Source organism: Lepeophtheirus salmonis, chromosome 5, assembly GCF_016086655.4.
Source record: "Lepeophtheirus salmonis chromosome 5, UVic_Lsal_1.4, whole genome shotgun sequence".
In the NCBI taxonomy this organism is placed as follows: Eukaryota; Metazoa; Arthropoda; class Copepoda; order Siphonostomatoida; family Caligidae; genus Lepeophtheirus; species Lepeophtheirus salmonis.
In genome coordinates this window covers 415,380-435,905 of record NC_052135.2, presented here as the reverse complement: position 1 = coordinate 435,905, position 20,526 = coordinate 415,380, and the positions used below count along the sequence as shown (strand labels likewise).

The 20,526-nt window shown below is 30.2% G+C and overlaps 1 protein-coding gene across 1 annotated transcript in view; it reads left to right on the top strand.

The window, feature by feature from the left end:
* The window catches only part of LOC121118602 (uncharacterized), a 139,871-nt gene extending 120,160 nt beyond the window's left edge, over window positions 1-19,711 (top strand). Inside the window, exons 3-4 of the mRNA XM_040713177.2 lie at window positions 1,676-1,793; window positions 16,580-19,711. Coding sequence (XP_040569111.1) covers window positions 1,676-1,793; window positions 16,580-17,011 — 550 coding nt within the window. The 3' untranslated portion in view covers window positions 17,012-19,711. The remainder of the gene's footprint in view (window positions 1-1,675; window positions 1,794-16,579) is intronic.
* Window positions 19,712-20,526: the final 815 nt, after the last annotated feature.

The window sequence follows — 20,526 nt, the reverse complement described above, 5'->3', positions numbered from 1 at the left end:
ACAGTTATTAAATTGATTCTGAGTATATCAGCAATCTCACGATTCCTTGCTTTGCCACTGTTGTGCACCAATGCCATGGTGACGGCATATCTCTTTTCCTGTTTATTGAATTCAATTGGACACAGATTCTCGTATGTTGCTCCCATGGGGGCTTCCTTGACACTAATGACCATCTATTTTCCAGACCTTTCTATTGGTATATTTTTGTGTTTGATCTAATGTTGTGTTTGAGTTATGAGGGTTTCCGTCAGGCGAATATTTGAAGTCTGCGCCCTGTGGGTACCAATATAATAATAATAAAATGATAATCGAATTAAATTTGAATTTGGAATAAAAAATAACGTTTTCTTATACATATTTGACTCAAACATAAGCTTATTTTTCAAATTTGTGGGATGGGCTAAGATAAAAAAGAACTTTAACTAAAATTAAAAACCTTTATTTGACTTTCCCCCTCATGGGGATCAGCTTGCTTTTTTTTTTCATTTACCACATAAGTTGAATACAGAAATGCCTTTTGAATTTTTGTTCTAAGTTGTACTTTAAGCTATATTATCACACCAAATGATATTCTAAATTGAAGTATAAATCTATTGAGCAAATTTGCAAAGATGCATAAAAATTAAACTATAAATATGAGTTATATGAACGATTATGTTGGCGTACTTCAGATAGGACACTAGTCCATTTATGGTAAAAGACTTATATCGTCACCAATATTCCCCCTTTTAAATAGAATATAAAATTTTTTCTTTATTTTATAGTGACCATTATCAATTTTGCTAATTAATTGGAATTTGCAACAACTCCAAAGTAACCTTAACAATAATGGACTATGGTTAGTGTTGGATCGATCTAAAAAAACTAAAAAGACTGCAGTTTTTCCTAATAAAATTTGTCAGTCCTAGGGCCGGTCCTTATCGGCCTTTTGTAGAAACTATAACAGCCTAATTGACGTAGTTGGTACTAACTAAGTCATTTGAGTGGATTTAGTTACAACATCATAATTCTTAACCTCTTTCAAAGAAACAGTATATTTAGTATATCCATGTAGGAGATTTCTGACTAAAACGTATTATTATACATTCTAGCTATCATTTATGATTTTCTTAGTTCTGATAATCTTCAATCCTACCTATGAGTGAAGAAAATAATAAGAAATCTAGGACTGAAAGACACATTTGGAGCGTTGAATGTTAAAAAGATCGGACTGAGAAAAAAAAGACTGAAATGGGTGGAGGAAAAAGACTGATACGGTAATCAGTCATAGGACTGATCCAACACCAACGATAATTAATTCGTCGATGAATACAAATTTCCTATACTCTTATTTTTAAGAAAAATCATTCTAGCTTACTTTTGTGTTGACAGGCAACACATATGAGCATAACGAGCGTCTACCTTATCAAAACACTTGACAGACTTGAGAGAAATTTATATACCGTCTAATCCTTTTATGACTTAAATATATACATATATTGTGTAGTATTCCGAGCAGAAACCAATAATTTAAAGTATTTAGTTAATTTATTCAAAGTATTTGAAATGTCTGAGCAAAGTGCAAAGATGTTCATCATTATTATAAAATGTGAAAATAGTATTTTGGTTGTATTGTTTTTTAAATACATACCTACTTCAATAATCACTCCATATATTTTTTTTCTCTTCTAAATAGAATGTTGGTGGACATGCAAGAAACCATTTTAAAATTACAATTACAAATGAGATCCAAGAAAAGAGAGTGTATAGAGCAAAATGCACAAATTAAAGGCCTCACATCCAAAGTACGCTCGGTAAGTCAAATTAAAAAATAAGATAATCATAAAGAAATTAATTGGATGTCAAAGTGAAATTCAATAATATGTCATAAAAGGAGGGATTTGAAGAATAATATATAATTAAGAGTTATACCAAAGATTATTTGGCAATGGTTAATATTGACAGGTCTTCAAAAATATATGTAAGGTTTAAAATGGTTCTTATTTGACTCTTTCTAAAAGGATTATAATTTATTAATACATATAATATAGCATCTATTTAATTTTTTACCTATGCAGAATACATTTTTCATCGTTGCAAAATTAAGTGAATCTTAAACACACAAAGGAATACTTGACTACTACTAACCTGTTTTCTATAAATAAATCTGCAAATGTGTGTCTCAAATATTGTATATATTTCTTATTTTTAAAGCGCCTTTTCGTTGCCATCTAGATAAATACCCAAATATTCAAAAAGCTTAGTAGGGGACATTATTTTCTACCCACTTATAAAGAAAACCAAATTTGTGCGCTACATAGCAACTTTTACGCTTGTTTTGAAGAATTATCAAGAGAATGAGAAAATCACATTTTATTAACAGAAAAACAATGTTGAGCAAAGTCAAGAAAAAGATAAAGTATTTATTAACTTTTTACCACAAATTTACATTCAACCCAATATCTCATTGGCATATTTTAGACAATTATACGCTTATTGTTCAAATTTGTTACATCTGTTGAGATACCCAATCATTTTAAGTATAGTTTAGAAACTTTATTTGATTTATAAAACTTATATTTGCCTCCATAAGACCCCTTTCAAATACCATCAATTAATTTCTCATTCTGTCATTGTGAGAATCAATTTTGGCTAATAATTAGATTACTTTGTTGACGGAAATGGACGTTAATTTGTTGAAAAATTAAAATTGGATCCACATTCAATTTTGAAAATAATCATTCTAGCTTGTTTTTGTCTTAATGGGCTACCTTTAATAAATATAACATATCCAGTATTTTATAGGCATAAATGTATATTTTGATCAATTGTGTGCTTCATACTCAAATTTCTGGGATAGTTTGAGACAACCAAAAATATTAAAAACAGTTTACAATGACCCGGTTTGTCATACTTATTTTACAGGGGTACTATATCAGCAATAAGGTTGATCTTTTGGTGCTAGCTGTAATATGTAAAGCAGAAATAATGTAACCAAATAAAATTAATTCAAGAGACAGATCCAGCCCTATATGGGCCCTTAAATATGATCTATTATTTTTCTATAATTGTGTCCTGGGAATTTTACCATCTTTGCAAAGATGCATGTGCAATTTGATTCATCAGAATAATTTATTCATATATAGTATTGACGATAATTAGATGAAGAAATGAACAAAATATAATTCAAATTCATTTTATAGAAAATCATCATTGCTTGCTATATAAGAGGGTGGTTTGAAAAGTCCGTAGAAATTCCGAGAGATGGCACTACTGACGTGTATCCAGGTTATGTTTAGTCAGTAGCATCTCTTGGAAGAACACACACCAACTTCGGTCGGTCTATTAATTTCTGTTTGGGATTTGTGGACGCCCCTAACAGCAAAATGGTATTTAAAATATTAAAGAATTAGAATCCTCCCATCACGAGTAATCTACCATCAATTTTGACAAAATTCATTTCATTATAACTTGATTTTGTGTTTATATACCACAAATCAAGATTGTTCAATCAGGACCCATAATAGGTACGTTTGATTGAGTTATTAAGGATGATAAATATTTATTGGTACATTGTGGTTTTTCTTTTTAAATGTGTTATCAGTCTATCACTAAGTAAAACGTGATTTCATCTTTATACTTAACCTCCAATCAAAACAAACTGAATAATGTAGGAAATGTATCTACAATGTGTTGTGCAATAAGTTACAAAATATAATCATTAATTCTACTTTGTTCATAAATAGGAATAAATGTACGTAGTCAGTGAATTGATGTTAAACGTTTTAAAAAAAATATATTTCCTGTAAATTTAAAAGATTAAATTTTAAATCTTTACGGTATCAAAATCTAATAAACATGGCGCATAAAATAATTGAAAGGTTATTGATATTAATATTTCAATAAAATATCAGCGCAATATTTTACTGCATTATTGATTTTTATACTTATTGTACAGATAAATTATTTTGGAAGATTAGTACAAAATAGTGCCCTATACGAATTTTGGAGGATCCTGAGTTCCTTCGCATATATAATGTATATCACGGCGTTATACAAAATTATACACTGTATTTTTTTGACAGCTGTCAATGTTTCTCCTTCTTTTCTTCTAATCTGAATGTTGATTGGTTAAAATTAGAGCTCTTGTTAAGCTGCAAACAATTCCCTACGATCATTGAACAATGGCTCCTTAGTTGGGAAGAATGTTTTAGCTACCAATTGATTTTAAGCCTTTTTTGCTTCTTTTCAGAAGAAAACGGCGTGATACAATGTAAGCAAACTCCTTACAAGTAAATACAGCTTATGTTCAATGTTTTTAACTTTACAGGTGGATTACAAGACAATAGTGGGTCATAGATCTTTTATATACAGTGATGCGACGAACGCATTACTCTAATCCTAGGTAGTAGTCAGATTAAAGTTAATTACCAGTTCACAGTGCCTTACTATTTTTGTCATTTTCCTTCGATTGTATCCTCTCCCGTTTAAATAGTTCAATGACACTTACAACATTAACCATCAGAGGGCAGCATTTAGCACCTGTTTCTTTCACATAGGGTGCATAGACTTCACCACTCTACGGCACACATAATTATCTGTCATGGTGGTGATGATGGCTGTTTAACTGCGGCACACTACATTGTTCTGATTGATTGGAGTGCCTTCCTGCCACACATAAAAAAATATCGTGCTATATTTTATACACTGCATATATTTTCTTGTGTTTTCAGCTGCTGAATGTAACTAATAAAATAACTTGTAGTCTAACTTAGTTTCTTTGGCAATCAAGTAGTCAGTAAAGTAACTAAGTTACTTTTTGAAAGAGTAGTCAGTAAGGAGTAGTTGGACTACTTTTTCCAAGTAACTCTGTTTATAGGTAAGTCGTAGATGCTTATAAAAACTATAATTATAATTTATCCCCCCCCCTCCCTCTTTTGTAGGTTGAATCGGGCTATATTAATATAATAGGATATAGCTGAAATATTATTTTGTATATATGTGATTCTTAAGTTTCATTTAATATAATTTGTTTACCATTACATAAATTTGAAATTACTTTATGTGTGACATTTTCTTAAAAAATCTCTTTAAAAATTAAATGTCGTTTAAGCATTAAATACAAGTCATTTTAAAATATTTCCGAAATATTTGTAAAAAAAAAAAAAAATTACCCTAATGTACATATAAGTAATTAATAGATGCGTGGCTTTAAAAACAACATTAATCGTTGTTATGCTGGTACGCTTAAGTGAAGTTGTTTTATTTGTTTTGCAATTCGGCTTGTTAATCTGTAATTCCAGCAGCTTAAAGCATATAGATTTAACTTCAGGAAATGAATTCATTAAGTACATATTCAGGAAATCTTAATAATGGCTTTGTGGTATTTTGGAACGTAGGGTTATTTATTCCTTCATACATATGAATCTGATGATGTTTTTTATTTTTATTTTACTGCCTATTTTAAATAATATACAGGGTAAGATAACTACATATGTTTAATGATCAATATTTTTTGTTGTCTTTAAATGTTGTTTGAAAGATGATTACAATGTTTTTTCATGAAGTATTTATGAAAAGACTAGAAATATTTTGACATGAAATTCCTTCAAGGAATAAAATACCAAGAAATTTTATATTTGATTGACGTAACGTATTACTTTAGGGGATTTTTTTTTTGATGGGTCAGTATCTTGCAATAGTATCTATCTACCTACCTACAGTAAACAAAGATCATGACTCTTAATTTGAATTCCCAAAATTACCAATTTATTAACTACTTTTTATTGTTCTAAGGTGCATCATTAGCTATAGGCTCAATAAGAGTTTGTCAGATTTGTAAATGAGTTTCAAAGTAAAGTTAACCCGTCAAATATAATTCGAGTTGTATAAAAGATATGACCTGGCCAGGGGCGTCCGTATGGGGTACGTTAGAGGGGCTGTAGACTCCCCCCCCCAAAAAGGAATTTCAACTTTTTAACAGATTTTTTTTGCTCAGGAGGAAAAAATTTTACACTAAAAAATGGGTAAATTTTTTTTTCCAAAAATTTCATATTTGAAATTTAATTTTGGAAGCTTTTTTTTCAAAAGATTCTTCTTTTTTTTGTGAATAGCTGTTTCTTTTGAAAATTTTACAAAAAATTTAATTTTTTGCAGACAGCTGTGAATTTTTGAAATTGTTTCAATAAAAATTTGATATTTGAACAAGATAACAAGATACAGAATCAATAAAAACACTATTTAATCATAAAAAAACACTTTTACATATGTTTAATTTATCCTACTTTTAATATGGGGATTGTTTTAAAGGTAAAAAATGACTCAGAATGATAATAGTCCCGAATTACTATAATGACAGATATTTCAGAATTCAGATGACTGAGAGAAAAACTGAGATTAGCGTTGGATTCTGCTCTCAATGCTAAATTCGATTATTCTCTTCAATTCATTTGTACAACCCACCCCCCCAACCTCTCATGGTTATCTTGTGTTATATTCAACAACTGTTGGGAAATTGTTCATCGATTCATAAAATCTAATTCAGTTAGGTAGGTAGTAGTTTTGAAACTCAGCCTAGGACCCCTCTTTTTTTTTGTACACATGTACAACTTTATTTACAATCTATTTTACCTGCAAGCTGGCCATCCAAAAAACAATTTGAAAGAAAAAATTAAACCACAACAAAATGCAGTATCCTACTACACAAAAATATAGGTCATACTCTAAAAATTAAGCATAAAAATAAAATTATACCTTGAACTAATCGTCGTTTATGTTAGTCTTCGTTGCTGTAATTTTTTTTCTATATGTTCAATCAAATTATATGGTATTGGAGTTCGAGTACTTTTAAGTTTGTACAAAATGATGATAAATTTCGTAATAAAACATTAATTTTATCTTGATGGAGACCCATTTAAGTAAAAAAAAAAATGTCTTTGATATAAAAATAACTTCATAAGTATAGAAAATCATGAGAAATATCTTGTTTCTTAAATATCTTGTGCCTTCACATTCTGACAAAAAATGAACCCGGTCTCTAATCAGGCGTTGCAGTAAAAACAAAGTCTTTCTTCTGGGCTCTTTCCATTAATACTTCTTGTCGTAGGCGTACTATTGACAACTCTATACTTAAACCAATAAAATGAAATAATTAAAGTTTCCATTCCATTTACTTTGAAAATATTTATGAGTTGGTTCTTCCTCTTTAACCGAGTATCCATCTCTATGAATCTGTTTAATGTTTTGCGTTTTGATGGGTTCGTCATCTTGTAGAAAGGGAACTGTACGATCTTTAATCCTTTTATATAGTTGAAAAATATGTCTCTGGGACCTATTTCACGCCTGTGAAACTCAATATTTTTTTTTCTTCGCCTTTCCATTTTTTGATTTTCAGTTAGATTAATCCCACTATTGAAGATCTCACCAACATACTCTTGCTTCTCTTTGATGAACGTTCCAGCCAAGTAAATAAACTTTTGATTATTCTGCACCACAGAAAAATAGACATTTGACAAGAAATACTTGTATTTAGAAGGTAGATAGTAGTGTCAACGCTAATCAGTCTAAGATCCCATTTTCGTTCGAGTTCGGAGTTAAGTGATTCATTCTGGACCAATTTGGACCGATATTTTGGTCCATACCGTCTTTCTTCGTTATCTTGATTTATGAGTTGTACAAATATAACGGATGCAACACATTTAAATACATATAACGTCATTGTAAATTTTAAAACCCAACTGACGTCATTAACAATTCATTTAAATAATCAGTCTACATCAAATTCTAAGTGAAACCCATCCAGAACAAATTTTTCTTTGAGATTATTACAGATTAAAGTTCTTTCAAGGAACGAATGAGTTCGGTCCACTAAAAATTTTTTAGGTTTCAGACTGATCTAGGATTTTTAGATGGAAACCCAACACTAATATATAGGCAACTCTTTCACAATTCTTATACAATAATTGATGAGAATTGTTCATTGCTTAACATGAGAAATTCAACGAATCAACGTTGAAAACACTGATAGGGGAAATATAAACAGAAAAATTAACAATTGACGACAAAATACCTTTAATAATTTTTGTGTTTGTGAGGTAACGTCGTATGAAATCCATTTACTTAAAATGAGTAGGTACACAATAGCTTATCAGATGATTCTTGCAGATTCAATCATTTTGTAAAAACTAATTTATTTTTTATATCCTTTTATTATAACGTCATTACTTTTATTGTACCTTTCATACAACCAGAAAAAAAAAAAAGATATATCATCAGTGTGAGTAAGCCAAATATGGGGTAATACTTAATAATGGTTAAAAAGTGTTCACAATTTAACAAGAGCTAATTAAAATTCAACCAATTAACGTTTAGAACACTGATTAGTGGTAAAAATGTAGAAATATCGTGAGATGACAACAATAAATAGTAGGTAAGCCAATTTTATTTTCTCTCTTGCCCTTCACTGGGTATTCATATATTAAACAAAAAAGACAGACAAACAATCCAAATTAAACATGCAACTGTAATGATAAACAGATATATTATCCCCGATGTAATAATGACAAGCATATGAAAAATTACAATATATATTATTAATATTTTAAAAACTTCGCGTACAGCTTTAAAATGTTTAAAACCCCTCCAGTGTCTTTCTCTTTCCTTGACCTAAGAATGTATAAAATATGCTGTGCTTTTGTAAGGACAGTATTAAATTTTTGACTGTTTGTCTCACTAAAAAAGATTAAAAATTAATTACTCTGGAGCCTACACCCAACAGAGTGATCTAAAACCGTAAGACATTCTCCATACATTATATTTAAAAGAAAACATTTCCACAAGAAATAATTGGTAGTCTCCATTAAACACCAAAAAGATCATTCTCCACGTTTGTCTTTATAAAATTTACTTCAACTTCCAAAATAATTTACGATAACTAAACCATTTTTCTCCCGAAGTAAGAAGTTTACTATTAGTCTTCAGTCCTTATTTTGCAAGCAATCATGATTTTTTTTTAAATTTTTTGAATTATTCAAAAAAGGGGAATAACGTACTGAGCTTTTGCTACACACCACGCATGTTATTAGATTGTTATTTCTTAGATGAAATAGTCACGCCGTTGTTAAGATATTAAACGCACACTTAAAAAAGATAACTCTAAAACATCCAATCATCAATACCAACTTTGCTATATGACTATAAATGTGGCAGCTTTATACAGAGTTTAATAGAACAAAATCATTATTTTTTTAATAATCCTTCTTTTATATAAGAAAATATTCATTTATTTGGCAGTATTTATTTAACAGTCGTTATTTTAAAATTGTATTTCTAATTTTGAAGACAAAATTATCTCACGGGGTTGAACGAGGGTCGTTTAAAAAGTCCAAGCAAAGTCTGAGAGATGGCATGACTCGCGCGTATCAAGGTTATGTTTAGTTAGTAACATCTCTTGGAAGAATACACATCAAATTTCATACAGATTGGCCTATTTATTTTCGTTTGGTATTCGTTTGAATCGAGGAAGTGGAGTGATTTTCAAAAAATGGACGAAAAGTAATTTCGTGTGTTGACGAAATATTACTTTATGAAAAGTAAAACACCTCAATAGAGTAAAAAGAAGCTTGATAAACATTATGGGGACTCTGCACCTTCGATTAGAACCGTTTATAAGTGTTTTCAAAGCTTTAGGAGTGACCATGTGGGCACAAGTGACGCTGAACGTTCTGGACGCCTTGTTAATCTTGATAATCGTCCTGAAATCTTTGATAAAATTCATTATATGATAAGACTTTATTCAAACGAGGAGGTGATTGCAGGAACGAATGGCTATTTTTCCGACTTGGACCAATCCTATTATTCAGAAGGGATCAACAAACTATAACAGCGTTTAACAAAGCGTATAAGCCTAAAAGGAACCTTTGTTGGCAAATAAGAAATGGTTTACACCAAATATTTAAGTAGTTTTTATATTAGCACGGACTTTTCAAACGATCCTCGTACATAAAATAAAACGTCCTCTAAAAAAAAAACAAAGTCATAACTCATCAGAATGACTATTAATCATTATAATTGAAGTAGTTTATATTCATCATGGGCTTACCTACTGTTATATTTAACAACTAACATTTATAGGTACATATCTATCTTCCTATATTTTTGATGAAATGTTCTTTGATGGATATCCCTGGCTGAGAACTGACTCTTCTATGGGGTGTAATTAAAAATAACTAAGGTATACAATTAAAATAATGACTTAAGTGAAGTGTAATGGATTTTGGAAGAGGCCCAAAATGAATTCACACTTCATTTACATACTAAATATCACAAAATAAGAAATAATAGCTAGAGTGAAATACTTCTGGAGGGTAGTTCCCTTCTTGTTGTTGTACGTATATCTTCATTTCCTAATGATTTTATTCAATATTCTACATGATATACAGCATGAAATTATTGGGCTTTATTTGTATGTGGTCTGTTAACACAAAAGTAATCTGGAATGGGGTTTCTAAAAAAATGGAATGTAGATTACATTTGGGTGCGTCTACAAATGTAAATTAATTTTGAATCAAAATCAAGAAAACGTGAAAATCTAAATTATTTTTTTTACGTAATATATATGTACATGCAACCCAATACTTCATAGACATATTTGCGTCATTTACATGCTTTTTATTCAAATGTGTGGGATGAGCTACGACACCCAATAATTTCAGTTATAGTTTAAAACCTTTAGTTGATTTAAAACCTGCGTATATTGCCTCTGAAATGGTCTTCCAAATAAAATCTTTCAATTTCTCGAATTGAGTGTAGATTACATTTGTATGGGAAATGAAAGAAATTAAGTATTTTAAATCAAATAAATGTGTAAAACTATAGCAAAAATTCTAGAGTATTTTAACGTATTCCACAAATTTGAATAATAAGTCTATAATTATAGGCTTATTATTCATTACGACTTTTGTTATTGGCTAATCATTCATCTGGTGATTCACTCTGGTGATGCATCAAATAAATAAAGTCTTTTAAAGAAATCATAGAATGAATATTACAAAGAATGATTAACTTTTTAATCTGGACTAGAAGCATCCCTTAATCTAGTCATCCATACATTATGACTTGATTTCATGCATACTAACTTTAAACTCCATGGAAACCTGATGAATTATTGCAGAGCCGTAGTGAGTGAGGGATTCTAAAAATCTAAAAAATTTAATGAGGCTCTTTTTTTGAAATTAAACTTCAGAGTTTCAGCTATTAAATGATGTATTTTTGAACTTTTTGAATATATTCGTCTTGAACCTATGAATATAAATTACTTATTTTCAATTTTAAACAAGGATAACTCAAGTTGATACAGACATTTTAAAAATGGTTTTAGATTTTTTTAACATTAGTCTTTGAAGTATAGTCGCATAATTTATCTCTATCAATTTTCAGGATAACCAAACATTTCAAAAAAGCATTTTGAACATTAGTCAAATAGCCAAAAAAACAAAAAAAACTTGCTGGCCTTTTTCTACCCATGAGGCAAACAGAGAAAATATAAGTCTATATTTGGAATCAGAGGATTAAATTCTACAAAGTAGAGCATATACTATTCTAGTGCCTTTAAAACAAGTGTGATTGCCTTGGACAGTGTAATTGACTCAAATATGTCTATCAAATATTGGCAATACGTATATGCAAATATGGGTACTTTCTCCTTTTCTTGATTTTTATTTAAGATTGTTATCATTTTGACACACTACATATGTTGAATTTATGTTATTTTACATTAGTTCTCCTATGTCAAAAGTTTTTCTAATTTTCGCAACGAATAAGAAAAGAAGCAAATAGATATAAAGCGAGATAAAGATGTGGCCGAATGAGTGTGAAATGTGCATCAATTTGCACAGAATAAAATTGATAGGCCTTAAACCATCGTGTGTTCATTCATTACACCGACGCTTCATCATTAAGTATTAATATAAAATGCATATACAGTGTGTCTAAAATACACAAAATGCCCTACACAATTTGTCATTTATTGAAGGATCTGCAAAGGCAATTTATACTTCATTTGAAATAAGTTAAATATATATTTCAAATGATGCATCTTTAATTAGAATCAAAATTTAGGCTGACCCTTGAAATCAAGATGAAGTTGATTTTGTACAATCAATGCTTTCAAAATTCAATTGCATGCCGTGATCTGGTTGAAACTTTAGTCGAGAGGAAAATCAGTCAGATGATACAAATTACACTTATTCTACACAAGTCCCTGAGATATGTCTATAGTGACAATGGGAATAATGTTGTGTTGGTTCTTATTTAAGGTTAAGGACTGCGGTCCAGCCAAATATATTTGTTGGTCCGTAATGAAAATAAGAACATTCTTTCGTGGCGTCATTGATTGTGTTTTTTTTTTTTTTTTAATTAAGAAAATAATAAATTATTATTATGGAATTAATTAAGTAAAAATAACACATAATCATATTGAATTGCATTTTAATGAAAAAAAAAAAAAAAAATATCAGGAATACATGTATAATATTTGTCTTAACAAAACCAACGACATTTTAAAGAAGAAATCAAAGACCGACAGTTAATAAACCGTCAATAGGACTGACAGTCCTAAAGTATGGTTCTAAGACAAAATCAGGCCGAATAAATAAGGATCGACTAAACACTAATTAGGACGTAAAAGGTATTTTCCCCTTTTTATGTTTAAAATGCAATCTGTGAAAGGTTGGGTTGAATATCATTGAATAAAGTCCTGGTCTAACAAAAAAGATTATATAAAATCGTTTATTACGATTTTCTTAAAATTTGCATGTTCTAAAAAAACAGTTTTGGAATGTTTTATTATTTACTTGGTAAAATTAAAAAAAAAATCATGTGAAATTAAGTACAGGAATGAGTTTACTAACCCTTTCTGTATCTACATACGCATATGCCCCATACCATAAATATATATACGTTTAATTTAAAATAAGACACTTTGACAAGCGTATTAATTATCTATTTCTTTATTTACTTATTAATTACATATTGCTGTAATAATTAGTAAGACTAGGAATATCAAATTCTTTGTTTAATCCATGGAAATGAAATATCTATCATACATACATATTTGCAATTTTAATTTTGATTCACATATGGGGTCTGTCAACATAAAAGTAAGCTAGAATAATCTTTCTCAAAATGTTGCATAAACTACATTTGTACTTTTTTACGAATCATGGAGAGATTTTTGTAAGGCGAATTTTCCCCGGGCTAGTAATCCCACGGTAAACTTTCCAAAGGCAAGTTTTTTTAGATCCCTTTGCTAAACTTGTTCCCCTGAAATAACAATATTTACACAAACTGGATAGGTTTAGAAGACATTTGTTCACGTTTAGTTTGTGTTCAATTTATTTTCCTCAGTTTTTGAGCATTTTTTATCATTTTTTTCTATAGTAATATTTAAATGAGAGTTTTTTCAAGGAAATTTATTTACCAAAATCATTTAAAAATAGTACTCGGCACAACTTTTATTAAATATGTGAGCCCTCAGCTCTAATAATTTCCTCAATCCCTGGCAGACCTAGACTATGAAGTCAGACTCTAGTTTGCTGAAAGCCTTAGAGACTGCACACTCCTGGAGGAAAAGTACGCACCCTTTCCTCCTGACGCATATAGATAGAGTAGTACAAGGGATTTGCATCTGGAGAGGAGAGCGGTCACATGTTGTGGTCCAACAGTCCAGAAAGTAATCTTTAAGGAAGGCATGATTCTTAGGAGTGCCATGACACAGAGCTTCGTCTTGAGTGAAAACAAAATATTACCCGAATTCAAGTATTATACATTATCCTCATTCCAAGTACACTAAATCTTTCGTTTCATTCCTTGACTGCAACTTGTATACAACATACACAATGAAAATAAATAAAAAGTAAATCCTGCCCCTCCTTGTTTTAAATTTTTCTTCAATAACTGTTTTCTAACGTGTAAAAAAATATAATATGTAGATAGATGTACATATATTTGAATATATACTTTAAAGTCTTCAGTATGATTTATATATGGAACACACCTACGTGAAGAGTGATTAAAACCGTAACAAGAAAAATCATTTGGTGTTATTTATTTATGTTTTTTATTTTTTTTGAAATTTTACATGTCTAGTATATATTCTATTTTAAGCATGAATTATTGTTGGATTTCAGTCTAAAAATTATATACTGGTCAGAAACCGTTATGATTTTACGTGAACCAAAGTAATTTGGCCCTCTAAGGAGTTTCGGTCTTCGGTCCAGACCTGCGATTCCCAACGTGGGGAGGGCCAATATGAAATATATGTTAATATCAACATTTGATTAAATATTTTGCCTTATATGAGTAAAAAATTATATCTCTATAGATTAATGTTGTAATTATACCATCAATAAACACAACAGCCTTTGTAATATAGCCAAGTGTTTACCACCTTCTCACCTTCATTATTTAGGTTTTTCCAAAATGATATAAACAAGATATTACATTCAAAAGTATAAGAAAATGTCGTCCGGCTCAGATAATGTCGTGCCAATGGATCTCCAACTGCCTGGAGAGCTCATCTTCCTTCACTAATTTCATCATCCGCTGAACAACGCGTGTGAGGTATTCATGGCTATCAAAACTTAATCCCAGAGCAGATGCTTCAGCTTACGGGAGAGAAATCGATTAAAAAGATTGAGATTCAGGCTGTAGGGACTCATCCGTGGTCCTTGAAGAGCTTAATTAGGCCACTACAGCAATTCACTCCCTCATCCTTGTTGGCATGAGAGAGAGAGTGGGGTACCAATATGATGAGAGAGTTTTTGAAGTGGAGATCATTAGTCAGGATTCTAAAAACCTCTTTGAGTGGTAAGACAAGTTCCGCTGATACATTTCGAATAATCAATAGGGGTTCTGGTGTTTACAAGGTCCTTGACCTGGGTGATGTTGTTGGGTGTCATTGTCTCCAAAGGAGTCCTTATTAGACACCTTTCTTGAACTTAAAAGTGTTATCCCGGATCTCACATTACCACTGCAAGATGGTTGCACGACTTGGGCAGGCATAAGGGTAAACGATACTAAGGTTGGTGTGGATCTAAGACACTCTTTTGACCGGATTGAAGTAGATCAGAAAGTACGTGCGTACGATAATTGTGAGTACCAATGTTCAGCAACGAATGGAAAAAACATCTGCAAATGTCGTATAGCATTAGCTATTTAGTCTTTGAATAATTATAGAATGTTATTCCACCATAAAATTCATGAAAAAATCGATGCTGGTGGACTTTTATAGTGAACTCTTCTCCTTTCCCTTGAAACGAATCTCTCTCAAACATTTCAGAACAGGCGGCTAATATTACCCTTTATTGACTTGATTAAAGTCCTCTTCAAAATGAAAGAAGCAATGATGTGGCTCTGTGAAGAAATACAAGCTAAATATCCAAATACAATAGCAACTACTTCAAATATTCCCATCTTCATACAGTGCTGATAATGACTCATAACTTAAGAATAGAAACCGACTGGATATCACTAAATGAGATGACTTGAGATTGAAATTAATAAAATGTGTGCTTCACATAAAATTTGTTTATTTAATTCTGATGAAAAGAAATGTTATACACATTTTAAAATGTATTTTATTTGAGTACATTTGAAGTAAAATCCTACAGTATTATTTAAAAGATATCATTTTTTATGTTCTATATATTTTTTAATTGATATTCTTTTATCAAGCGAAACAATCAAAGGGGGTGGACATGAAAATATAACATTTGGAAATCACTGGTCTAGCCCGATTCAATAAATGAGTTATTGATGAATGCATGTGTACTTAAAAATTTTGATCATAGACCTAAAGAAACGTCATATGAAGTATATGAATGATATAAATAATATTTGTCCACCTCATAAATTAGGAATGGGAGTTGTTAGAGCGAGATAATTTCAGAGTATGGTTTGAGATTCATTCTGAGCCGAAATATTGGTCAAAATCGGTCTAGAAAAAATATACGTAAGACCGAACCAGAAAAAAATGTTGCCTTTAACCGAGTCTCAACACTAATAACTAGTTACACGTATATATATATATATTTTAATCTTTCATAAATGGGAGAAATGATTAAAAAGAGGCGAAATCTAAATAAAATGCCTTTTTGCATTTTGACGATTTTTTTAATGGAAAAAAAAAATCATCATCATGGTTGATGAAATTAGGTTTTTGAAAAGGAAAAATAAAAACACATGAACAAGATAAAAAAAACAAGACTTTGATCTTCATGTAGCTCAATTTAATTACAGTAAATACACACACATAAACATGTATACATGGGCTAACAATCATCCCAGCTTCTTTTTAATGCATTTTTTCTCTTTTTTGCCTAATAGAATATGAGGTCAGATGTACAGACACAATTTTTTTTTTTTTTAAGGGGGGGGGATTGCAAAAATAAGTACAATAATGAAATAATACCTTAAACGTTAGACATATTAGAAATTTCACTTTTGTATAAATAAGGTATGATATGTTTTCATTTTTATAATTGTCTTTCAAAAATTTGTCAAAAAGCAACAACAATAATTTTTTTTCCTTCTTTTTTTACAGCTTGAGTTATTTCATGCAGAAAATGATTCAAGATCCTCTTCATTGAATAATGATCTATTAACGACCTCAGAGGAACGAATTTTGGAGGAGGACGATGAGAATGAAGAAGAAATAAAATCCGAGATCCTTCAGCCTTCAGAAGACGGCAATTCTTTGGACACAGTTGAACGTAACTACTTGTCAAATTCATCAATGAGGAGTAAAACTGAGGATATTTTGAAAGGAGATGCAAATTACTTTTCTGTCCCTTCAAGAAGGAAATTAGATTACTATGCTTCATCACCCCGTACTCAAAGTGAAATCTTTACTCCACGAGAAGAACGTTTCCCACATCAAAGAGCAAAAGAAACCTACTCCCTTGGTTCTTTGGGGGTGCACAATGTTCCATTATCAGTGAGGGAAATCCTTCCTCCAATTCATTCAGGAATATAAGTTTATCTAAATTAGAGAATGATAATTTAAAGGAAGAGACGAATCCGGAGAATGAATCCACGTTGCATTCACTTACTCAAAATCCCCTACAGAATAATACTAATAATATGTATTCTTTGCCCTTAAGCAGTAGGAAAGATTATATCTCATCAACATCTTTGAGCCGAATTAATTACTATCCTCTTCCATCAAAGAAAATGGATGATTTTTTTACAAGCACTTTGAAAAGAACAAAAGATGAATAGAAATCATTCAATGTGTAAATGAATTTATTAAAAAAATCTTTAAAAAATATCTTATTTTACAATTTGTGGCGTGTAGACAAAAATCAAGTAAAGGAGAAAATCCAAATGTTTTATTTATCTTTAATTCCGCATAAAACCAATTTTAAGCTTTGTATTCGAATCTATGGGATGCGCTAAGATACACAAGAATTTTATCTATAGTTGAAAAGCTTTACTTGATTGAACCCTTCTTTAGTAAACAGGGATTTTCTGCAGCCCAAATTTAATTAAATTGCTTTAAATTTATTGAAAATAGATATTAATGCTTGCATCTGTATTAATATGCACCTGAAACATTTTGAAGAATGAATACAATTTTTTTTAGTTACAAATTGTATTTTCTTAAAACCATTCGCCAATTTTGCAATTTTTAATCAAAGTTTAGTAAATTTGATTAATTTTCTTACTTTTAAGTCGTTCCTTTTATACCCATTTTTCAATTTTGATGTACGTTTTGCTACAAATGTAATATCAGCTGTTAGCTCATATATCACATTCAATCTCATCAAAGCTAATGATGTAATTTTTAGTACCAAAAGTTCATTAAAAGTAATTGATATTTCATTAAAGTTTTTATCGAAAATAAATTATAATATTTGAACTATAATAATTACAAATTATATCTTGTTGATGTCCAAATCAATTTGTTTAATATGTTGGTTAACATATAACTCAAGTTCAATAACTACGGCAAAAAAAGGATGTTCACTAACGGAGGGTTAAGACTAGTGATGGGACAATTAAAAAAATTTAAAAAAATTCAATATTAAAGATTTTATCAAAAAAAATTTGAAAAAATTATGAAAATGTTAGATTTTTTAGAAAAAAATTATAAAACTCACAGCAATTCTCAAAAAACTAGATTTTCTGGACAAAAATGTCATAAATCCACGCCTGTTCACAAAAAAATTAACTTTTTTGAGGAAAATTTGCAGCTGTTCATAAAAAGGAATTTTTGAAAATTTTGCAATTGAAATTTTTAGTAGAAAATTTTCTTAAATAAATTTTATAAACAGAAAATTTAGTTTTTTTGAGAAAAAAAAAATGAAAATTTAATTTCAAATATTTAATTCTCTAGTAAAACACCGAAATTCCTATTTTTTTGGGGGGGGTATATTTTTTTTATAATTTTTCATAAATAAGAATCGGAATCAAAAATTTTTCCCCCGATTCTGATTTCAGAAAAAACCTTATTCTCCGATTCCGATTAATCGTCCCATCACTATTTACGAGTCATATATTGGCACCCATATGGCGTTTCATTTTAAATTATTTCATTTTCATTATTTTTTGCTACTTTAATTTCTAATTTTTGGCAAACCTTCAGAGTTAATAAGAATAATTTCTTGATAGAATTGGGAAAGAATTTGTCGATGACTACGAATAAATCGACACACAATTTTAGAGAAAAAAATTTTTAACGTACTTTTCTATGGACAGTACACATATGTATGGTTAAGGCTTATGCCTAAGAACAATCCCAAGTCGTATTAATCAACAAATGTGCATATTGTATAGTATAATATATGTACATTATAGACATAGGTATTTTTTTTATGTATGGTCATTATGTACATAAGAATTAGTATTGCAACACGGTCTAACACCTAATTTTTTTTCCAGTTCTGTCTTAAGAGTTTGTTTAGACCGATTTTTTCGGGCCAGACCCTGGTCTGAGACCGTGGACCGAGTTGTTTTGGTCTCACTTTATGGACCTATATTTTTCGGTCTCAATTTATGGACCCATTTTTTTTTATCTTACCCTGTGGACCGGGTTTTTTCTGTTCCATATTTTAAAAAGAAAGACCATTTTTTTTTTCTTCATCAACCGTCATTGATTTGTTCAAAAAAAAGCTCAAAAGTACACGATATGTTGTAGAACAAATTTTGTATACATATAAGAGACGATCGGATTAAAAATCATCTGAGCTATCTCTGTTTAAACTTCATATGACGTCATTGTACTTGGAAATACTTATGATGTCATGTTATAAACAATTTATCTTTAAAATTGGTCAAGACTGATTTTTAGGACCGAACTGGACCAAATTTTTCCTTTGGACCGATATAGCCCGAAATTTTCCTTTGGACTAACCTAGACGGAACTTTTCCTCTGAACCGATGTAGACTAAAATTGTTCTTTTGACCCATCAAGGCCGAATTTTATATGAGACCGGTCCAAACCAAGCTTTTTTGTTGTACTGAACTAATTTGATCCAACCAAAAATATAAAGGTCTCAGACCGGTCTAATATTTCCAGACCGAAGCCCAACACTAATAAGAATGTATTTATGTAAATATTACACATTTAATCAACAACTCCATTAATTATAACTTCTAACAGTTGGTTCATTATAATACCTACATATTATATTCATAAGCATAATAAAATCACATGAATACTTTTATTTTAAAATATTTGTTTTCTCATTCACTTTTTAAATCCGTTTGTTCACTCCTTCATATTAGATTTTGCAGGCTTGTAAGCTTTCTGCCATTTTGGCATTCTGTTCAATTTATTATATTTTTTACCCGTTAAGAAATTATTTCTGTTCCTTTACGTGTTCCATTCCGCGTTCCAATCATAACTAAGGTAGTACCATATACATACACTCTACGACAACAAATCTCGACTTCAACTTTTATAATGTCAGGAAGGCGTCAATGGAGAGCTAGTTTTCTAAATTTTTTAACACAATAATTCAATGAATATTAGCGTTCAAATAAGATACAATTGACTAAAATCGGTTCATTCATTATCGAAATGGAGGCCAAAAGTTAAAGGATAGCCGATCAGATTTTGTCCGTAGCATAGCAACGAAACAAAAAAAATAATTGGACTTTGGAATAGTCAAAAATGCATCGGAACACATTCGGCGAGGTTTTTTTTGCATCATTTTTCAGCCTAAAAAGGGAAGTATATCGAGTTCGGAACAAGATACAGAATCAATAAAAATATTTTTTAAATATAAAAACACTTTCACATATGTTTTATTAATCCTACATTTAATTTGGGGATTGTTTCAAGGGTAAAAAAGGACTCTAAATGATAATAGTCTCAAATTACTATAATCCCAGATATTTTAAAAATCAGATGACTGAGAGAAAAACTAAGATCTGTTTTGGATTCTGCGCACAAAGATAAATTCGATTGTTGTCTTCAATTTAAGTTGAATATATTCGAACAAAATGATCGTTCCCTTGTGCTTATACGAGCTTGAGTAATTTTTA